The sequence below is a fragment of the Eucyclogobius newberryi genome, unplaced genomic scaffold, assembly GCF_026437365.1.
Source record: "Eucyclogobius newberryi isolate DKJ021-1_F unplaced genomic scaffold, fEucNew1.0.hap1 SCAF_7, whole genome shotgun sequence".
NCBI lineage: Eukaryota > Metazoa > Chordata > Actinopteri > Gobiiformes > Gobiidae > Eucyclogobius > Eucyclogobius newberryi.
Window position 1 is genome coordinate 31,263,926 of NW_027316389.1, and position 22,218 is coordinate 31,286,143.

The 22,218-nt window shown below is 39.7% G+C and overlaps 1 protein-coding gene across 6 annotated transcripts in view; it reads left to right on the forward strand.

Annotated features, from left to right (window-relative positions):
- Positions 1-22,218, forward strand: part of magi2b (membrane associated guanylate kinase, WW and PDZ domain containing 2b) — a 125,779-nt gene that overhangs the window by 9,018 nt on the left and 94,543 nt on the right. For all 6 annotated transcript variants that reach the window (XM_072435666.1, XM_072435667.1, XM_072435670.1 and 3 more), the window contains exon 2: positions 18,988-19,104. In XM_072435666.1, the coding sequence (XP_072291767.1) occupies positions 18,988-19,104 (117 nt within the window). The remainder of the gene's footprint in view (positions 1-18,987; positions 19,105-22,218) is intronic.

Below are 22,218 nucleotides of genomic sequence, written 5' to 3' on the forward strand. Positions count from 1 at the left end.
TTACTTTTACTTTTACTGGCTGAAACATGTGGTGAACTACTACTACGCACAGAAAAGCTACTTGAAGAAGCTGAAGAAGAACTTAAACACTTAGGTAACAACATATTCAGGATTGAAAAACACATTGTCATCTCTTTTAGTGTTATTTTTACTGTCATATTAGAATTCTATTTCGACTCGTAACAACTGCTGCCCTCGTTTACTTCGTACATTTGCAGCAAACAGAGTCTAAAAATGGGGCTGGCTTTGGATGACAAATGCACGGCACAGACGCGTCACCCCTCGCTGTTATTACCGGCTCCAAATGTAATTTTCCCCCATCCAAATCGTATTTTTGCGGCGCTCTGAGAGATGAGTGTGGAGGAGGGACGACCCCGAGACATTTTATTCACTTGGGAATGTTCAGATAGTTCAGCGCTCATGCATTCCAAATGTTAACACGGCCTTTAACACGTGAAGCAGAGTCAGGTTGTGTCACACTCTGCAGACGTGATCAGCCAGAAGGCCAGAAGGCTCACTGTTTACACCAGAAAAACACACATGTTTACACTGTACCAAAAATGAATATCTCCGTTTTGATGATTTTCCGATATATTATGACCCCAGAATAGATATCATGACACAAATGATGTAAATAACCAAGAATAGTCTAAAATCAATTTCAGTCCATGTATGCAGTGTTAGGTTGTTATGATACTGACATTTCAAGGAATATATGCCATTCTCGATACCGATTTTGATATCACAGTCAATGTTTTAGACAATAGACTGACATTTTCAACACAAAATAATAGTACTATCTTTACTACACATCGTGATCTTGTACTACTTCTGATAAACCTCAAGAACATTTTAAAACCGTTCCGGAAATGTCACATTTTGTCTGGTTAATGTGATTTTTTTTATTGTCAATACTTGCTCAATTTCGTATCTAATATCCCCATAACAAAGGGCATAACCATGAAGCATATTAACACTTTTAAGAGAAAATAGGGCTTGTTTTTGTTCAGCATTATAAAGTAAAACTCCACGGCACAGCGTTATACTGTTGTATTTTTGGTTATCATACTGTGAACATTTCATACTGTCCCGTAGGGCTTTAGATGTTTTGTTCATTAAGCCGTTGATAGTGTTTCCTATAAAATACAATTCACGTCGTTAATCATTTCACGTGGCTTGTATTTCATGTGCTTTGTAATTATTTGGTGAGTTTATTATGTTATTTGACCCCTGTTCTCAATTTAGTAATAGACAAGCTACATTTTAAAATGATATCATGAAATAATTTTGCTGTTTCAGAACCTAAGATGAATTGGTTAATTGATAATCATGATTACCAGGTCACAATATAAGTAAGAAATAAAACATTGCAAAATAAGCAAAATTAGGTGTTTTTATTTCAATTTATAGTAAAAAAAAAAATACACCTAAATGTAAAGTACTTGTTTATCTAAAGTTTAAGCTGGTTACAAACTTGAGGAATAGTAATGTGCTAGATACTGGGAACAAAAACAGTCTGCAGTGTTTTGTTAACCTCCAATATTTACGTTTCAGTCTGATTAGTGAAGTTTGGAGCCACATTTGTAGCTCACGCTTGTCTGAATGGGGTGAGACCTTGAGTGCGCTCTGATGTTTAGTCTTCTCAGTACAGTGCACAGTGGCGGAGGCAGCGAGCAGAACCTCCTCTGTGTGGCTGCGTTGAGAAGCTTGAAGAATCAGTGCATAACATCCTGTCTCCAGCGCTGGTATAAATAACTCTCAGCGATGGCGTCTGTCAGAACGCACCATGATACTACTGAGGCTGGAGAAGCGGCTGTAGCTCGGCTCAGAGGATCACACTCCAGATCGGCCAAACTAGTGCGCTGCAGATGAGTCAATTAGGTCAGTTCTGCTCCTCGCTCTGGCCTGACCGTGTGGATGACCAAAGAGGCAGTTTAAAGCTGTCCTCTTAGAGCTAACATGGCAGAGTTTTATGTTTCGTGATCATGGGTAGTACTGTTTATCAAGAACATGTGACAATGATCACTTTTTTGTCCAAGTGGGTGGATGCTGTTCTACTGGTTATTCATTTTGAAAAACATTGCCACTTTTTTTGAAACTTCCTATAAGTTGTCTGTCCTTTCCCCCTGTATCTACTGCGTTGTAACACCAACATTTCCCCATATGTGGACAATAAAGGCATATCTTATCTTATCTTATTACAATTCAATTCATAGTTTATGTTTTGATAGATGGAGAAAAAGTTCACATTTTAAAAGAGGTCCACGAACGTTGACATTTGAGTCCCAAATGTTAACTTTGACAAAAAAATAATGATTTAGTTAAATTATTACCAGAATTTTTTGTTCAGTTTTAGTTGATGAAAATTTGGTCAACTAAATCCATACTAGTTTTAGTCTTAGTTTTATCAGAAAAAATATATTTGATTTAAATCCGATAAATTGTATTGCATTTCTTCCTGGTTCATAACATGTTCAGATGTGTTGAGTTTGAAGTTCTGGGATTGAAAAGTGGAACCTAATGTAGACTTGTCCCTGTCGTTTATTTATGTTTAGTTTTTTTATTATTTGACAAAAAATGTGTTCTTTAGTTGACAAAAATATCTACTTTCGTCATAGTTTTGGTCAACAAATATGCATGTCATTTTAGTCCTAGTTTTAGTCTTTAGGAATACTTTTCATTTAGTTTTTATTTCGTTTTAGTCAGCTAAAATATGACATTAACACTGCTTTGTAGAAATCAAAACTACAGAATTAGCAGAGTTTATGCATGATCAGACAGGATAATTAGTTTTTGCGAAGAAACTGATAATGAATGAAATAATTGCAGTCCTTACGATTTGCTAAAGTGAGAATATTCAAATTGTGACTTGAATTATGATACAACCTGCAGCTCTAATGGTAATGAAGCAAACTTACTGTACTAAAATGGAAATAAAAAATAAGATAAAATGTATCTGCTAGAGTTGTATTGCATTATTGTCTTGACTGTTTTGTCTTATTTTTCCCAGCCATGTTTCTCTCATGACCACTTGGGGGAGCAGTCCTCTCAGACTTAGATGTACATTTAGATTTATTTGTCACATACAGATTAACACACAGTCAACAATGCAACAAAATGTAATGGAAATTAAAAAGATTACAAACCAGCACAATTTTAAAACTGAAAAGCACCCCATACTCTTATGTTAGTACATTCACACATACAAGGACATGGAAAATTGCTCAAAGCACACTGAAATGTCACTTTATCCAATCATTAAGTACTTTGACTCATTTAGAAATAGCTTATAATTCGTTTAAGCAGTTTGTTTGTATCAATATGAAGATAATCCACATGAAAAGAGGGTTATTAGGAGCAGTTTAAGTTGATGGACTGAAGCATTTTTATTAATTTGTGTTAATGCTTTCATATTAGGCACTGTAGTCTTTCATTGCTCCTGACGGTGTGAAGACTTTTACAATGTCCTGGATTTTTGTAATTATGAACAAGAAAATGAGCAAGTCATTGCAAAACTATAATACTTTGAAATGAAAATTAGATTAAAGACAGCACTCCAGTCTTTGGATAAAACTCCTTCATGTTCAAGCACTACAGTTCTCATTTGTGCATACTGCCCTGGATGCAGGCAACAGACCGTCACGATCAGGTCTGTGCTGTGTGTGGCGCTAACTCCCATCTTTAGACACATTAAGCCACATTAAGACTTGACTTTCTCCTGCCACTGCGGCGCTGAGCTAAGTCTCAATCCTATCTGTTTGAGTCAGGCAGCACAGCGGAGGGCAGCGGATGGCTTTCATTCATCGACAGTAGATTAGCCAGAAGCATTAATCTGATGGCTTCACAGAGCTCTGAAATGAATGAGAGGGATTATGGACTGTGCTCTGCTGCCGGGGAATTTCCAAACCATGTGCTCCCTCAAGAGGCTGTTCCAAGCAGCTGTTAATGCTCCTATGTTTTTACACAGAAATCTATCACCTCAGCTCTGCTCCAGATCTGCACCAACTGTGTCATAAAAGCCTGTTGTAGCAAATGATTGCCTTAAAGCAAATAGAATGTGATACAATGGTTTAGTCATAGCAAGCAGTTTGTGGTCCACATAAGGTGCTCATCATTAGGCTTAGTTAGTCGATGTAATTAACACCTCTCACCTCTAGAGGCCAGTATTTGCCCCATCAATGCAAAAGGATTCTAGCTTTTCTCAGCAAACTGTAAAACTAACAAATTACTTGTCTAGCAGATTATGTCCACATTGATATTTTTATATACACATACATACATGGGTGGAGCACAGATAAACCGTCAGTCATAGATATCTTTGTATTGACCAGTGGACTCCCGCTGGCTCACCCTCTGTGTATTGATCGCTTCCAACCACCAGTGTTATTACTGTCACTGTCTGCCCTATTATGGACCTGTTCAGTTAGAGAGGTTAAAACACATCTTACCAATAAATTAATCTATTAATGTTACAAGAAAATCACAAAAGAACTTTACAAAGATCATTTACATTTTAGGAGAGGATGTAAGATTATTAAGCTTGTGTGTAATAGGACTATTAATGGTTTCCTTAGTTTTTTTTTTTATCCATATGATGAACAAATTTAGGGCTCTAATTGTGACTAGTCGACACATTCGGTCGTATTTTGATAATGTTTCATTGTTTTATGGACTAAACAGACTATAAAACGCAAAATCTTTTTTTTAGTACAAAGAATAATAGGATAAACAATTTCGTATTTTCATCAACAAAACACTGAACTGTATTTTCTATAGAAGGCTTCAGTCAACTTCTGTTGGTTTCTAAGGATTAAAAAAAAAGTAAAATATAAATATTTGTTTGACTCGTCGACTAATCGGAAAAATAATCACTGACTAGTCAACTACTAAGATAATGGTTAGTGACAGCCTTAGTTAAATTGTGTCTTTGCCATTGTGACGTCCCCATTCTTATTCTGGGCCGTGTATACACCTGACGTCCCTCGTTTGCCTCTTTAATCCTCATGAAGATGCATCCGGCTTGTTCTGCAGATGGAGAAAGCAGAAGGCTGTCTCAAGTAGAAGAGGGTGCAAACACGAGTGACAAATACTCCCGCTTTAAAGCGAGCACTGGCATACTCTCAAAAGTACTGAAGTTCACTACTACAAGGAAAAGTGTTGTTACTTGTCTAAACAATGACTCTGGTACAAGTACAACAGTGCACCATTGTAAACGTACTTAAAGTAAAAACATACAGTTGATGGGGCTGTGTTTCTAATTTTAATCAGTTGAATTATGGGCGTCATAATGAATTGATTACAATTCATTTGACTTATTTCAAAAATATTTGTTGGAGATAAGAAATGTATTTAGTAAGTAAAGCCTGCGTGACAACTGCAGTAGTATTCTGACTTGTCCTGCCCCAAAGCTTTCAGCAGAAGCCTTTGGACCCAGCACTGATCTCACACATGAGCTCAGCACAACACAAATATTCTACAACTGCATCTACCTCATGATCCACCTGTGCCAGTGCGCTCCTCACTCTCACCTCTGTGCCTCGCTCGCCCCGGGATCAGAAGTTAAGAAGTAAAAGAAAAGCGACATGCAGGGGCCTGTGCAGGCTTCAGAAAAAGAAAAACATTGTGCACGAAATATAAAAAGTAATGATTCCATTTTTATAATGTAAAGAGTAGAAAGTACAGATGCATAGGTTAAGAAGTGAGGAGGACTTAAGTAAAAAATCACTTAAAATGTCAATACAGATATACAGTACATATATAATAATAAAAAAAGAGAAAGTAAAAGAAAAATGTCCTTTTGTACAGTAAAGAAGTTCAAATAATGTGAGCCACTTTGCTTGTCCATCACATCCGCAGCTTAAGGGGCCCTATAAGCTCCACATGAGGGCTACCAAATGGGAAAAACACACAAAAACAAAAACGACACAGAACTAACAAAAACAAACGGGGCGGGACCAGAGAAAATAAATCTATACACTGAGAAACTAAGAAAACAAAATAAGGCATCTTTTTTCAAATGTGTCCATTTCCAAGTTTAAACAATGTGTGATTTGAAATAATGTTACATTTCACTTTAACTAACTGGTTACCATTCAGATTAATCTGAAAACATGGAAAATGTGAATCATGAATAAGCCTGAGTGGCAGTGAGGTAGTGAGAGCCCCTAAGGCAGATTTAGCTCAAGGCCCCTGAAGGCTTATATCATCCCGCAGGTCGTGGACCTTTAAGGTGAAGCCTATTAGAACCAGCAGTTCTGCCTTAAATACGAGGCATGCTCCAGTATGAATGTCTTTTACACACGGATACTGGGACAGCTTAGATGAAATATTGAACTATATATCATACCAAAACATAAATAAATTGTGGTACTTTGTTGATACAATATTGATATTGTGGGAGGCTGTATCTATTTTTTGCCACAAGTAAAGGTATATCATTATTAAAGGCGCAATGGACGATTTTTTGGCCCAAATCTGAGTCTTATTTCCTCGTGGCGTGGACTGCCGATTAGTCCTGCCACGTATCAATCATAAAACGCACCTACCGCTCACCTGCAGCCTCGTGCGGCTCGTCCCCAGGAGAGCAGCATGTGTCCAAGCGCATTGATCTATCATAATATAGTTCTCTCAGTGTACGGGACAAAATTAAGACGGAGAAAGACTGTTCGAGCTGTTTCAGAAGAGACGGAAATCTACGTGAGACGTGAGACGTGAGATGCGATGCGATTCGTCGCGCTAATAAACAAACACACGTGTGTTTTTTGTGAGTCCGTACGGGGGAGTGCGCATGCGCACTTCCGTCTGAGTTCTCAAATCGGCAAAAAATCGTCCATTACGCCTCTAAGTATTCCTTAGAAATATTTATGTAATTGAGAAATACTGCTGTACGATGTATTGTATTGTATTGTATTATAGTTTTATGTAAAAATTCCACATTTGGGCCAACATGGATGTGATATATTGTCTACTATTTGTTACTACACAGCCTCATCAGGTGTAAATATCTGTGTCTGATTCCACTGCAGCGGGAGAAAGACATAAAAGAACATGATCATTAAGAATTAGCTGGATAGAGAAGATCAATAAGAAGACCTTTAGTTGAAGGTTTGGCTCATTTACTATTGATAATGGCCCTGGCTGCCTGCTGTAATAATGCCGTTACAAACAGTGGAGACAGAATGCTCATTGGAAGCTAAATGCTAATATAGGACAGATACAGGAGAGAGAGAGGAGAGCAGGAGGAGCAGGAGGATCAGGAGAGTAACCCACGCTGGCCTCTCCCGCTGCATACATACTTCATTTTAGAGGCTTGTCATGACGGCTAACTGAAATGACCCAATAAAGCAGGCTTATAGGCACAACAAACAACAGTGTGATGTACGGGCTAAAGAAAGGAGGTAAGGCTGGTGTGGATAGACTATTTGTAGTCTGTAGTCTGCTGGCTGACAAAGTTCATGTGCCAGCTAGTGACCGAATGTAGGGATGTCACTATGTCAAATTAACAACAAGCCTAGTAGTTTATTTTGAATACAAATTTAAATTGATAAAACCGGATATCCCTAGATATAACATTACACCAAACAGAACAATAAAATGGTGATCTTTTTGTACATAGCTGTAGTCATTCTTTTCAACTTGGTAAAAACACAGAGTTCGACACATGTTGCAGTGGTACATTCATAAATCCTGATAAATCCTGTGGACATGAGGTGCTGTGCCATGTGAACAGCGCCTGATGTTGTTAGTCTGTGTAATAAATCCTCATTTGTCCAGGAACGGTCAATAATGGTTGCTTGGTAAATCTGTTTTAGTCTGCGAGGAACTAGATTTAGGAACATTATCTGGATGAAAATATTTTGCATAATTTTTAACCTAACTGTCCTATACCTTCAGTAACAAGTTCAATATAAATTATTTGGAGCTGTAATCAAAACCCAGACCTTCAGGTTGGTGAGCTCTGATTATTGTCAGCCTTAAACTTAGCCTTAAGCCTTAAAAGATAGACTAATACCAATATTTCAAATTTGAGGAACCATAAATTGAAGTTAACTTTTCCCTATAATCTTAAATACTTTTCTTTGTCTTTCTCTAGAGATCATGTAACTATACAACCACCTCTTGTAAGCTCCATTACTGAATCTGTAGAACATATCAGCCCAATATATCACAAACCCGTCACCAATATTACCAATACTAGTATCAATACATAAATTCGCTTATTGACAATGACTAAATTTGCTTATTGACAATGACTCTTGGATGAGAGTCAAAACGTCTAGCTTTTTCTAAACTGAGTCCAGATGACTACAACTGAACCTTTTTCTACAATGTATCAATACATCACACATCCATATATCCTCCTGTATCATTAAAACCTACAAATACAGCATATGGCCATACAAGACTAATGCATGCATGTTCACCACAAGGCACATGGACCACATCAGAAATGGGACATAACTGGAACTAAACCCGAAACTAAACTTGGACTAGGACAGGACTAAATCAGTAATAGAACAGGACCAAACCAAGTCAACATTTGGACTCAAACTGAGCTAAAACTTGGACCAAAACTTAGTCCCCCAGCTGGGCTCCCTTCATGAAGAGATCCTGGACACGGCTCTGGAATGAAAGCCACACTCCCACAACAATGAAATATCAGCAGCAGTTGTCACATCGTGGCAGTGAGCTGTACCATCATTACTGAAGGTCAGCTTTCCCGGTGAGTCAGACGGTTTACCACTTTGTGCTGCCACCTCTCTTTTTTGCGTTTGAATCCTTTTTTGTTTTGATTTTCTGCTGTGTATACGCTGACTCTGGTCCGGGCACTTTTTGTTCTTTCTTGTTTTTGTCGCCGGTTTGACCTCCTGCGGGAGTGTGGGCGGGCTATCGATCACCAAGTCTGTGTCTGCATGCTTTGTTTTCATGGCAACCACTTGGATACACCGGCGCGCTGCCCTCAATTCTCTCCCGATAGTCTTTAATGGAGCAGGCAGTATACAAACAGACAAAGTTCAGCCAGGGAATTGGAGTTGTAGTAAGTTTTTTGTTTTTGATGCTAAAGAGTACATTATTGGTTCTCTCAAACTGTGGTGCGTAGAGTTTCTCTGGTGGTAAATCATATGTCAATCCAACAGCAATGTGTTAAAACAGTGGTTCACGTTTCACACAAGTATCACCTAAGGAAACATCTCAGAGTGCCACCAGATCCAGCGTAAATGAGAACAATTCCATGCCTAAAAGTAGGACTATAACATGACTACTGGGGTTCTAAACAAGAAATTACTTCAAAAAAGGGTGAATATCTGAGTAAATTAGTCTTTAAATTTGTTTAGTCATATCTCTAATCGTATTACTTTAGGTTTAAGTGTCAGACAAATGTAAAATGACTTAAAATTGATCTGTAAAAGAGCAAAATAAATTGTATTTTTTCCATTTTTATTTTTAATCGCCTTTTTTGCATTTTTATTATAATACTATAAACTACGTACTCAATATTCAAATTTTGCATTGTTTCTAAAAACTAGAATTCTATTATTATATTATAAAAATGTATGTATTAGTTATGCATGTATTTAATGATTATTGACACTATAACCTTAGTCAAATCCTAATCACACATTTATTCTCACTATCTATTAGCATTCTATACCAGATTTTGAATGAAAGAATTATGTTAATGTGACATAACAAAATATTGGATGGATATTCCATTTAGGTTTTATTTGTCAAAATGTGACCTTTTCCCATTTAAATATTTTATGTTAAATTGACATCATCAACAATCATCTTAAAATATAAATGATTTGCTTTGGAGTGACATAAAATAATGAAAAAGTAAAAGGTGAGATAATACATTATGTTATAGTCAACATTTCCTTGTGCATTTTACATTTTTACAATTAATCTCAGTCACACAGTCCAAAGTTACATTTGGTTTTGTCCTGGTGGTTTTTATCCCAGGAACTATGGGCTCACATTTGAAGGTGCGTTTTCTTCATACTGGTGACTTCAGGGTACATTGGGAGAAGTGAGACTTTCAGAATCAATGTGGCCACACTCTTTTCCCTCCTTTGGGGCTTATGGGAAATTGGGCATGTCAGACCTAATTATGTTTTCCCAAATCAAACAAAATGGCTGCTGTGGCTGTACAAGATCCCGTCGAGACTAAACGATTAATCCTTGCCTTTTTTAAAGTCAGTTTAGGTTTGATTTTAGGCAAGGCAAGGCAAGGCAAGTTTATTTGTAGAGCACATTTCATACACAAGGCAATTCAAAGTGCTTCACAGCAGGAAAAATGCATTCAAATCACAAAGAAATTACAGAAACAGAAATACAATAAAATTAACTAAATTAAAAATTATCAATCCAAGTGATTGTCTAAACTAATAAAATCACAAACAAAAGAGAAGAGTGCAAAGAAAAAATCCTTTCAGTCATATGCGCAGCTAAACAAAACTGTTTTTAGCTTAGATTTGAACATTGTCAGAGTAGAAGCCTGTCTCACATCTTCAGGAAGACTGTTCCAGATTTTAGCTGCATAAAACTGAAACGCAGATTCCCCATGTTTAGTCCTGACTCTGGGCACCAGCAGGAGGCCGGTCCCTGAGGTCCTCAGAGTCCGAGATGGTTCATATGGCACTAACATATCCAAGATGTACTTTGGTGCTAGGCCATGGAGAGACTTGTACACAAGCAGAGCTGCTTTAAAGTCTATTCTCTGAGCCACAGGGAGCAGTGCAGAGACCTGAGAACAGGACTAATGTGATCATACTTCCTGGTTCTAGTCAGGACCCGAGCAGCAGCGTTCTGGATGTACTGCAGCTGTTTTACAACTCGTTTGGAGAGACCAGTGAACAGGCCGTTACAGTAGTCTAATCTACTGGAGACAAACGCATGGATAAGTCTCTCTAAATCTGGTTTTGACACTATATTTTTGATTTTGGCAATGTTTTTTAGATGGTAAAAAGCTGCTGATGTTATTGATTTGACGTGGCTATTAAAGTTCAAGTCTGAGTCCATTATTACCCCCAGATTTCTAATTTGGTTTGTTAGATGATAACTTATTATAATGCATCTATATTTGGCCTTTTTAATCATTTAAATTGTGTTTATTTACTTTAAGGATTTCTTTTGGCCCAAAGGCTTTATTAAACTAGAATAGTTTAGCATGAAATGGGGATGAGGGAAAAGCAGACAGGCAGCAAACTGTTGAAGCCAGGATTTGAACTCACAGTGATGCGGCTGGTTGGACATGTAGCCTGGCATAAGTGCTCCCGACTTAACCACTATGCCACCAGACAACTCCCCAGACATTTTTCAAAATGTACACCAGATGAATACTCAGGGATACAAGTGTATAGGAACCTCTGTCCTGGTGCTGGCAGTGCTCTGTCCTGGTGCTGGCAGTGCTCTATCCTGGTGCTGGCAGTGCTCTGTCCTGGTGCTGGCAGTGCTCTATCCTGGTGCTGGCAGTGCTCTGTCCTGGTGCTGGCAGTGCTCTGTCCTGGTGCTGGCAGTGCTCTGTCCTGGTGCTGGCAGTGCTCTGTCCTGGTGCTGGCAGTGCTCTGTCCTGGTGCTGGCAGTGCTCTGTCCTGGTGCTGGCAGTGCTCTGTCCTGGTGCTGGCAGTGCTCTGTCCTGGTGCTGGCAGTGCTCTGTCCTGGTGCTGGCAGTGCTCTGTCCTGGTGCTGGCAGTGCTCTGTCCTGGTGCTGGCAGTGCTCTGTCCTGGTGCTGGCAGTGCTCTGTCCTGGTGCTGGCAGTGCTCTGTCCTGGTGCTGGCAGTGCTCTGTCCTGGTGCTGGCAGTGCTCTATCCTGGTGCTGGCAGTGCTCTGTCCTGGTGCTGGCAGTGCTCTGTCCTGGTGCTGGCAGTGCTCTGTCCTGGTGCTGGCAGTGCTCTGTCCTGGTGCTGGCAGTGCTCTGTCCTGGTGCTGGCAGTGCTCTGTCCTGGTGCTGGCAGTGCTCTGTCCTGGTGCTGGCAGTGCTCTATCCTGGTGCTGGCAGTGCTCTGTCCTGGTGCTGGCAGTGCTCTGTCCTGGTGCTGGCAGTGCTCTGTCCTGGTGCTGGCAGTGCTCTGTCCTGGTGCTGGCAGTGCTCTGTCCTGGTGCTGGCAGTGCTCTGTCCTGGTGCTGGCAGTGCTCTGTCCTGGTGCTGGCAGTGCTCTGTCCTGGTGCTGGCAGTGCTCTGTCCTGGTGCTGGCAGTGCTCTGTCCTGGTGCTGGCAGTGCTCTGTCCTGGTGCTGGCAGTGCTCTGTCCTGGTGCTGGCAGTGCTCTGTCCTGGTGCTGGCAGTGCTCTGTCCTGGTGCTGGCAGTGCTCTGTCCTGGTGCTGGCAGTGCTCTGTCCTGGTGCTGGCAGTGCTCTGTCCTGGTGCTGGCAGTGCTCTGTCCTGGTGCTGGCAGTGCTCTGTCCTGGTGATGGCAGTGCTCTGTCCTGGTGATGGCAGTGCTCTGTCCTGGTGCAGGTGTGTGCTCGAGGTCACAGAGGCTGGTGAAGGAGCCTGAGGCCTTCAGGAGCAGCCATGGCACTGTCTGTAAAGGGACAGCTTTTCTGCAGTTAACATGCTCAACACATTCATGTCAGGATATAAATCCTGATCTGCGGTGTCTGGTTAGTATTTTACTAGTACAGGGATTCCAAAACTTTTCAAGCCAGGAACCCCAAATTACCCTTCTGGTTACTGTCAAATGAAATTATCGTCTGTCATCATTTCAAGTTGCAAAACATTTAAAATCAGATTCAATTGTAATTTGGCATAATTTCACTATGATATACAGTTTTCAATTCAAAATACATTAAATACTGTGTCATAATTTGAAAATCAACGTATTCCAAGTCATCTCGAGACCCCCAACGGGTCTTGACCCCCTCTTTAATCACTGCACTAGAATATCTTTGTAACTTAGATGTAATGTATGTGTTACATAAGAACAACAAGAGACCTTTTTGTCCATTCAAAGTAAATACCATTTGTTCTCACATCCACTGTAGAGTCCCAAGTTTTCTTTTCACCACAATCTATTGATATGATCCTCTGAAAACAAGTCCCATTGACCCTGAGCTGCACAATATGGTCATCCAGTGAAGGAGACCGGCTTGTATTGTGTTGCTAAGCAACCACATCATTAGGAGGTGGATGGATGCGTCTCATCACGCTGGCTGTTTACTTGATCAAAAAATCTAGTCTTCTAATTTCCAAACACGATTCTCAGCCTTGTCATGGTCTGGTTTCTTTACATCTCCCCCTAGTCCAGGCCCTGCTCTGCAGTTAGCTGTGGCAGCAGGAGCAGACACATAATAGTTGATATTGAACATATAAATTCAGCAGACAGCCCACTGTGGCCACTGTAGCACTGCGGTGCTGATTAAGGCCCCAGACTTTACTGCAGCGCTGTGTGCTGAGGAATAAAGGAGGCCGTTTGTTGATTTCTGGAGCAGTTTGGGGTCAGTTAATGGGCAGCTGTGTGTGTGACCTGCATGGACAAGCCCTGCTGCTCTGAGCGCTGTCGCTCTTAATGAGAACTGGATTGATTGCTGCTCTCTTCGGTCTCCCTCAACATGTCGGACTTTTAGGAAATCTATACTGTCTTTTCCTTTGTTTCAGTGCAGCATTTATTCACCAAACAAGTTAACCACCTTTCATATACAATTCAAGGATTGTCCTTACAATAAACTTGTTAAAACACATCGAGTCTCCACTCTCAACACTCGCATCATCAGTGTGCTAAACCATGTCCAGTCTATGTCGAGACCACACTGAGTCCTTCTGTACTAATGGAGTGTTGGTCATCTACTCCTCTCTTCGCCCTGTGACGTTCACCACTTGAGGTCAGCCCAGGAGAGCACCTGAGCATAGCAGCAATGCCAAAGAGCATGTGGGTCCACCATCTCCCTGCCCGGCCCTGGCGCAGTACCAGCGTCCGCAGACAGAGGCTGCTGCAGGACCACCACACACGCCTCCCATGGTCTTCTAGACTCCAGCCCGGCTCCCCACTGGCACATCTCTGTTCTCTCCTCCGGCGCCTCTGCTCGCCCTTCCCCCGTCTCGCGCCTCTGCTTTGGATTCCCCTCAGCTGTGGACCGGTGCTGGCAGGAGGAGCTTCCATTTACCCGCCGCTTGTGGAAGAGGAAGAGGATGATACGTGCGGGGACAGTGAGGAAAGAAACGGCCATGGAGATGAGGATGCGCGCTGGATTGAGGATGTAGAGGACGCCTGGGAGGGCAGTCTGTCTGTGGATTTTTACTACAGCGTTTTCTCCATCTGAACGAGCTTATGTGATGAGGTGACTCCTACATTTACTACCTTTGTCTTTCATATCTGGTTTTTCCTTTCCTTTTTTGGGGGGCTCTGCAGCGCTTTGCCTCAGATCTCTAATGATGTGAGGATTCTCTATAGATGCAACAGTCCAGCTATGTTCATCTACATTCACTGTCTCCTTTTGTTTCCTCTTGCTGTCTGGGGACGTACTCATATTCTAAAACGCTGTCATTTAACGAAAGAGCACATTTATGGTGATTTTTCTCCTAATCTTCCCATTCAGGTCGGCCGGGTGCTCTGTGTGCAGTGGGGGAGCGTGCATAGAGGCGTCTTTGTGGTGGTATGCTGCATGCTGCCCTGTACGTCAGAGGCTAGGCTCGTCTTTAGCAGATACTAGGCCCCACGCTGGCGATTTGACTTCGGTGTCTGTAAGAATGAAAGATGGGATTTAATTTGTTACTGCGTGTCATCCAGAGGTATTAGCTGTGCATGGGGGGGTGCAAGGGAGAGGTGATGACTTCTCTGTCTAGGGCCTCCCAGGGAGCGAGAGAGGATTCATGGATATTATGCTACAGCACTTGTGGAGCAGAGATAAGGTTGGGAATAATGCTTGTGGGGTTCTTCAGGCTAGCTTCGGGTCTTTAGTGTTTAGTGGACTTGTCTGGTTTTTAAGTTGGGACATTTTTGTATTCAAATGGTTAGGTTGTAAAGGGAGTAGATGGGGCACAGACTGACTCTATAATACAGAGAAAAAACACATAAGAGATTGTAGGGCTGCACAGAAAGTATTGCAATAAGAAAAATCAATATGGCAACACACAAAATATTTTATGCTGTAAAGTTTTCCCTAATAAAATACCTGAAGATATGTTTAGCTTTTCATTCATGCATAAATGACAAATCATGAATATTAAGTACTTTCCATCTTATGAGCCAAAAGTGCTGTTTCACAAGTTGATGTCACCTTTTTCTGGAGCCTGGGATGTCAAGATCATTAGGTTAATCTATAATTGTGATTATACAGGTCACAGAACAAAAAAATTATATTTTTGACCAGTCTAATAAAGTAATTTTTATCTGCCGTTTTTTGTCACATCAACTTATTTTGTCATTCAGAAAGTTTGATTTCATAAAGCTGGTCATAAACATGAGGAATAGTAACATGTTTTAAAATTATAAATATCCCTGCTAGTTAGCCTTGGTCTCAGTAATCGTGAATATCATCATGAATATCATCTATCATGAATAATTGTTAAATTGTTGTTTTTTTCTCACACAAAGATTTTATATTGCGACATGCCTATTAAGACCTCAAATGACCCTCTTCAATATGGTTTCGATAACATTTCAATTTGTATTGGTCATTGATTTTAGCAGTAATAATGTATTGCTTTGGACTGCTGTTGGAAACTCGCCATGTGCTCTTGTTGTTTATCCATTCATATGGCATCTTAGCCATATCAACAAATAAATGAGAAATAAGCGACGTGTGGACCATCCTGGGACCATCTCTTATGTCTACAAGCATTTGATTCATTACTCATATCTACAGCAGTACATGACTCAGAAAGTTCACTTGCTCCTATTCACTGTTGCAAAAGTAATATGTAATTTAAGTGCGGCATCTTTTTTAGTTCACTCATTGTTTTGTTCTCATTTTGACACAAAAACTGCTTTCTCTAAACCATGTACCAAGACTTTTCTCTCTTTTGTTGTGAAGTAATGTTATTCATGACTTATTCATAGACCGTATACTCTGCAGATGTTGTTCTGTTGCTTCATTGAACGTCTTATGTTTACTCCGATTGAAATATTTAAAGCCGTTGGTGTTTCTTATGGCTGCCCCAAAGTTACATGCACCTTTGCAAAATCACTGTGTATTTGGGTCCCACCAATGTGAAGTTGTAGCTCTTATTGCACTGCTACTTTTTCTTTGAATAATCCATAGGTGTATTGTTGAAGAAAATTAACTTCAGTTACCGTCATAGCAATTACAGTTCAAACGACTTGTTCTATCTTTTGAATCACAGACATCAGAATTATTAAAGGTGTCTTTCAATGGCTTGATCCCCCTCACCACCCACTTCTGCCACACATTTGCCTCCTTGCATTTGTGGCTAGGCTAGCAAATGCTTCTTTTTTATGTTATATATTTCCGCAGTCAGGTTAAGGTTAAGTTTAGGGCTTGGGACAGGTCTTGGCAGAACTGTGTTGCACAAAAAATGTCGCGCTTCAGTGCTAATGCTAACAAACACTCAGCATCCAGCTAATTTGGTAGCTCTAAGTCGTTCAAAATCTCAAATTATGTTTTGAATGGTGAAAAATACTATTATTGGTGTGGAAAAAGTCATGCGAAACTATGTGCCCTCCAGTTATGTTGACTTGAGCAAAGAACAATTTATTTTGGCCAAATAAAATAAACTTACTGTGTTCATCTTACGCCCAGACTCTACTGTGATTACTGAGGTGGCACGGTTTAAATGTTTTTATTTGTCCAACTTTAATATTTAAGCTTATTTCTCAACAGTGTACAGTTTTGATATGTACAGCATGAATGCCAGAATGTTGAATCATTATAATTTATTGTCAAGAAACTGGAACTTTCTGACATTTTTTTGAAAATTGGACCCATGAGTCTTGAGGTCACACTATAAAGGGAGTTAATTGATGTCCATAATATATTTTATCAGTGGTTCTTGGATTAATGTCATTATACTGTAAGTTACTCATAAAACATGTTAGCCATTCAGAACCATTCACTTCTAAGTCAAACTGATCCCATAGCTTAGTTCAGTCATGTTACTACAGCCAACTTAGTCAAATCAGCTGGAAACCACATCCACACAGTTCAACAAATTACCTCCAGACCACCCCCTTCTGAAGGTTTGATCTCCTTCCAAAAACCAAGGTGTGCCAAAGAATTTTTATCCCTGTGGCCATTAGGAAACTACATTTTCTACAATAATTCACTTTCTACAAGTGCATTGAACTATTTTAACATGTACAGCCCTTTAGATTTTAGTCCCAAATAAGGTTTTATGTGCTAGGGCTAAACAATGAATCAAAAAAATTATAATTGAAAGTCTGTATTAAAGAGATACTCTCGGCACAGAACTGTCTTGTCTCTTGACTAGTTTGTAGTTATTAAACCTGTTTAGTCTGTAGTTCAGACCAGGGTTGGACAATATGATGGTAACATTTAGATTGCAATCTGATCCCTGAGTCAATATGCTATTCTGGTAATATCATAATAAGATTTTAGTGGTTCTCTATTCAGTGAAGTCACCCACTCCTGGTCAGCCTTTGTCTTGCTCACAGTGTGGCGTGAACTTTCAGAAGAAGCAGAAGGGTTTAGTTACCATATGAAGACAATATAAATTCAGTATAAAATTCTAATCAAAATCCTGTTGTAAGCTTTCTGGATGTTTTTCTTTTGTTTTTTTACATATGGAGGAGGTATACTATGTATTTGGCTCTCAAAACCCATTCCATGGACTCAATAAACACCATTGGAATGTCTTGAAGCAAGAAAAATGCCGTCATGAAAAATATGAATGACACAAACTGAACCAACAATCAAGGACTGCATACAAATTTTAACTGATATTCGTGAAATGAAAAAAGTGATCTTTGGACTCAATTTGAAATAGGATTTTGGATTAACTGTAACATATATTTAGGCCCTGAACTTTTTGGGATGTCTTTTGCCTCTATTGTCTGTTTTGTTCTCTCTGTGTATCATGTTCTTTATTTTTTGTATTCTGTTTTGTGCAGAATAGGACAACAGGCTTTTAAGGCTTAAATAATTACTATTACTGTTACTATTACTGCTGAGTTCAAAAATACATTAATCTATTGTCTAAAACAGTTCCCAAACTTTTTAGGTCAAAATAATCATGCACTTGGAACCCTCACGGTAAAATTAAATACCGGTATATGTCCGTTATAATTACATTTTTTAAATGTATTATTATTATTTAATTTTTGTAGTTTATTACATTATCTGACACAATTTCACTAAAACATTGGACAGGGGGACATGGGGAGAGGACATGGGGGAGGACATGGGGGAGGACATGGGGGAGGACATGGGGGTGGACATGGGGGAGGACACTCACGACACTGCGGCCGGATGCACACAGAGCCTGGCATACGTGTGCTGCGCATTAACCACTCCACCACCGGGCAGCACAAAACATACTGTCTTCAATGCAAAAATGGATATAATTCAGTGTCATCATTTTCAGATGACATCATGAAAGCATCTCTCGACCCCCAGCTCATGCTTTGTGACTCCCCAGAGGGTTCTGACTCAAAATGTGTTTTTCATCCACATCAGTTTCAAGCCTTTTCCTCAGTATCAAAATCCATGTTTAAATATTTGTATCGTGGCAAAACTTTAGCACTCAATATTTCATTCTTCTGTCAAATTTCAATTCTCCTCAACGAGAATATTCTTTGATATAGCTGCATTTTTGGACGGAAAAATCTTAATTTCATATTTTCTCGTCAGTTTGCCTTTCATGATGCTTTTTTATGTTATTTATAAAACCATTTAGCAAGCCCCCTCTCATGACTTGTATCAACCGAGACTCTTCTAAGTCTACTGTTTGCATTTTTGTGTCACTTATAGAGGATTTAGAATGCCAGGCTCTCCATAGAAAACCCTGATTCCACTTGCGCCTTGCTAATGGGGCGGCCGGCTAATCTTCTTCCTGTGTTTGCGTCCAGGGGGGGTGGTTGACAAGGATTTGCGGCACTACCTCAACCTGCGCTTCTCCAAGGGCTCTGTGGACCACGACCACCAGCAGATCATCCGCGACAACCTGTACCTCCGCACCGTTCCCTGTGAGTATGAGCCACACTTTTTACTTTACATCAAAGCAGTAGCAAAGGTCTGTATGCTGTGCCGGTTTTCCTCATGATTTTTATGAGTAGTTATAACGGGAAAAGTAGCCTTAATATTATACAATACAATAAAAACAGCTGTACAAGGTTTTCAAGTGTTAGTCATGATTGAAGATCTTGTTCCAAACTATAAAAGCACCTTTAAAGGACACATATTATGCATTATTTGTATTGTTATTGGCCTTCAAACATACTCTTGAGTACCTTTATTGTGGCATCTCATTTAGAACTGAAAATTATGTGAAACTCCCACATGACCTTCTACCAATAAACTGATCCCTAATCAGGATTTGTGTTAGTGCTGCATCTACTGGCATTAGAGGAAATTATTATGGGAAAATAAACTAAATCTAGCTTTCCCCCTTACATGCTGCTGTAAGCACGCAGTTGCAATGGACGTGAGAGCAGACATTCTCAGAACGAGTCTGTTGAAGACGTTTGAACTCTACCTTTGACCTTACTAATCTGGGAAATGTTTTTGTGAGGGTCAGAGAAGACAAGCTCGTAAACAGGATTGATGAATCTAAATGAAGCTAAATGCAACTATATTATATCATGGTTAAAAGCTCAAACATTTCAATTTTGCATAATATGTGTCCTTTATGTCCCAGTTTAATCCTGGTTAGGACCTGATGTACACTTGTGTTTCATCCTTTTCTGCCTTGGTGATTCTTGGTGCTCCAAGCTAGATTGACTTACAAAAAATATTTAGAAAATTGACCAGAAAGTATAAGATGATGTGCTGTATCTGTAGATGCATTTGGATAAGATGGTGAGTACAACTACAGAGAAATCATATTGTTGTTGGTTGTGCTGGGAGACCCGAGTACCCTACAAAAGTGCTTCTGCTTGTTACGATGGGTTTTTTACATGATTTGTTCTCTACCCTCCTCCTTATTGCTAGAGATATCATTGTGTAAATCAACACTCTACCTTATGAAAACTTGCTTTGTCTTTCTGTACATGCCATTTGACTTTTACTTTACCAGCAATTACTGAGAAAAGGCGGTTGTCATTGCATCAAAAAAAAACATCACTCTTTCCTGAGAATTGCACTTATTTTTTTTATATTCCTTGTATTATCCTTGTAAAACATTTAAGAGAGTGCCCTGATGAATCATACATTGAGTTATGTGGAAGAAGAAGCACTAGTTCTTAATAATAAATAAATAGCAGACTCACCTTAAAAGGCAGGTAAGTAATAGCCATTTCTAAGCACTAACTGGGAACATTTTAAAATATGTCTGTAGCGTTGTGTTTGAGATGCATAAATAGAGTTACGTTCTGTAAAACTAGAGAAAAGTTAATATTGTTTTGTAGCATTTGGTCACATTCAATTGCGGCCTAAAAGGGACGACTCTCGTGCATATTTCTATTGTATTGCATTTTACAAACATCATCTCTCTCTCTGTCTCTCATGTCTAGCGCTTTTTCTTCCCCACCAATCGTCCGGGTTACTGCACTCTCAGCCTGGGGTTTCCACAGCAACCACCCTCTTGTCTCAGTTCCCCTCCTCAACCCCCTTTATTCCTCTTTCCCCTTCTGTTCAAGCTTGTCATGCACGGCAGACGTTCACATATGATAACGGCATCGTGTTTGCACCATTTGAAGAAGCTATTTAACACTGGACACATACAACGGTCAAATGCCCCAGGGCTGGTGGTCTGCGCTGTTAGCCTCTCGGCCTGTTGCATGGTGAGGAGGGAATGTCATTGGGGAAATCGACATAGAGAGTCGCCCTACCTTTTGACAACACTTAAATACATCGTGAATCAGCTTCTCTGGAGAGCGGTGAAGCTCCGAGCGACGGTGCTGTTTTTTCCCATTCACGTTAACGGCGTGTGGACTCTGATGTGCCGTTTGTTCAAGGGCTTTATTTCAGCCCGGCACGCTCCACACTTCCATAATAACCCCGCGGGCTGTCTGCGGGTTTGAAGACAGCGAAAGGAAAGATTTGAATGCCTTTTTCATGTGAGAACATTAAGACTGTTTCAACTAGCAATTGCTCAACAAGGAAAGAAAATTGCACAATCTAAGATCCAGGTGGCATCATCATTTTTATGAACATGTTGACGTGGTGATTTTATTTTGGGACCGTATGGTTTATGTTTTTAAAGTTGCAAAGCAGGTCTATATCAAGAATATAACGTAACCTTATCTATGCATTCTTACTAAAACTAAGTTATGCAACTATATTACCTGAAAAGTCCGATCTCTCGAAGCCATAAATGATTCTAACAAGTTGTGTTTCTCAATAGAACTAAAGCTCTACTGAGAAACACAGACCTGTGAGATGCATGTTAGCCAGAGGTGGAAGTAAGAGAAATGTTACTTTAAAATCGTATTTCTCAAGTATAAGGACTTAAATAATTACTTGAGTAAGATTAAAAAAGTATTAGGAGAAACTTGGTTCTGAATAACAGTTCAACAGTAAAAATCAGATTATGAGTTTATTGGACTGAAAAAACATGAAATAACAGACAGATTTTTCTAAGAATGGACACAAATGTTACAAAAATTATTGTAACCAAAAAACTTTTTCTCAAATTACACACACTGGGAAGCATATCCAAAACGTTTACTCCAGTAAGAGTACTACTATTACCATTATATTATATATTATTATAACCCAAACTTAAATATTACTCAAGTACAGGTAAAGGTATGGTGTTAGAAAACTACTCTAAAAAGTACAATTTCCTCAAAAAGTGACTCAAGTAAATGTAATGGATCAAATGTACTACTGTGGCTATAAGATTATATTAAAGGAAAAAAACAAAACAATCAAATCAGTTCCGATTGTTTACTATAGCAGTGAAGTACTACAACATATTGAATTTCAAGCATTCTTAAATATATTGATTTAGGTTTAGAATTTGGTTAAAATGCCTTGCAGTGAAAGATTGGGTGGGTTAAAATCTAGATCCTGAATAGGACTTGAACATGCATGAATAAAAGGAAACAACATTATGATTGTTTTAAATGGTATCTCTCACAGTTTTGGAGCTCTCTCCTGTTTCCCCAGGCTCCTCTGGCCGGTGCTGCCTGTGTCTG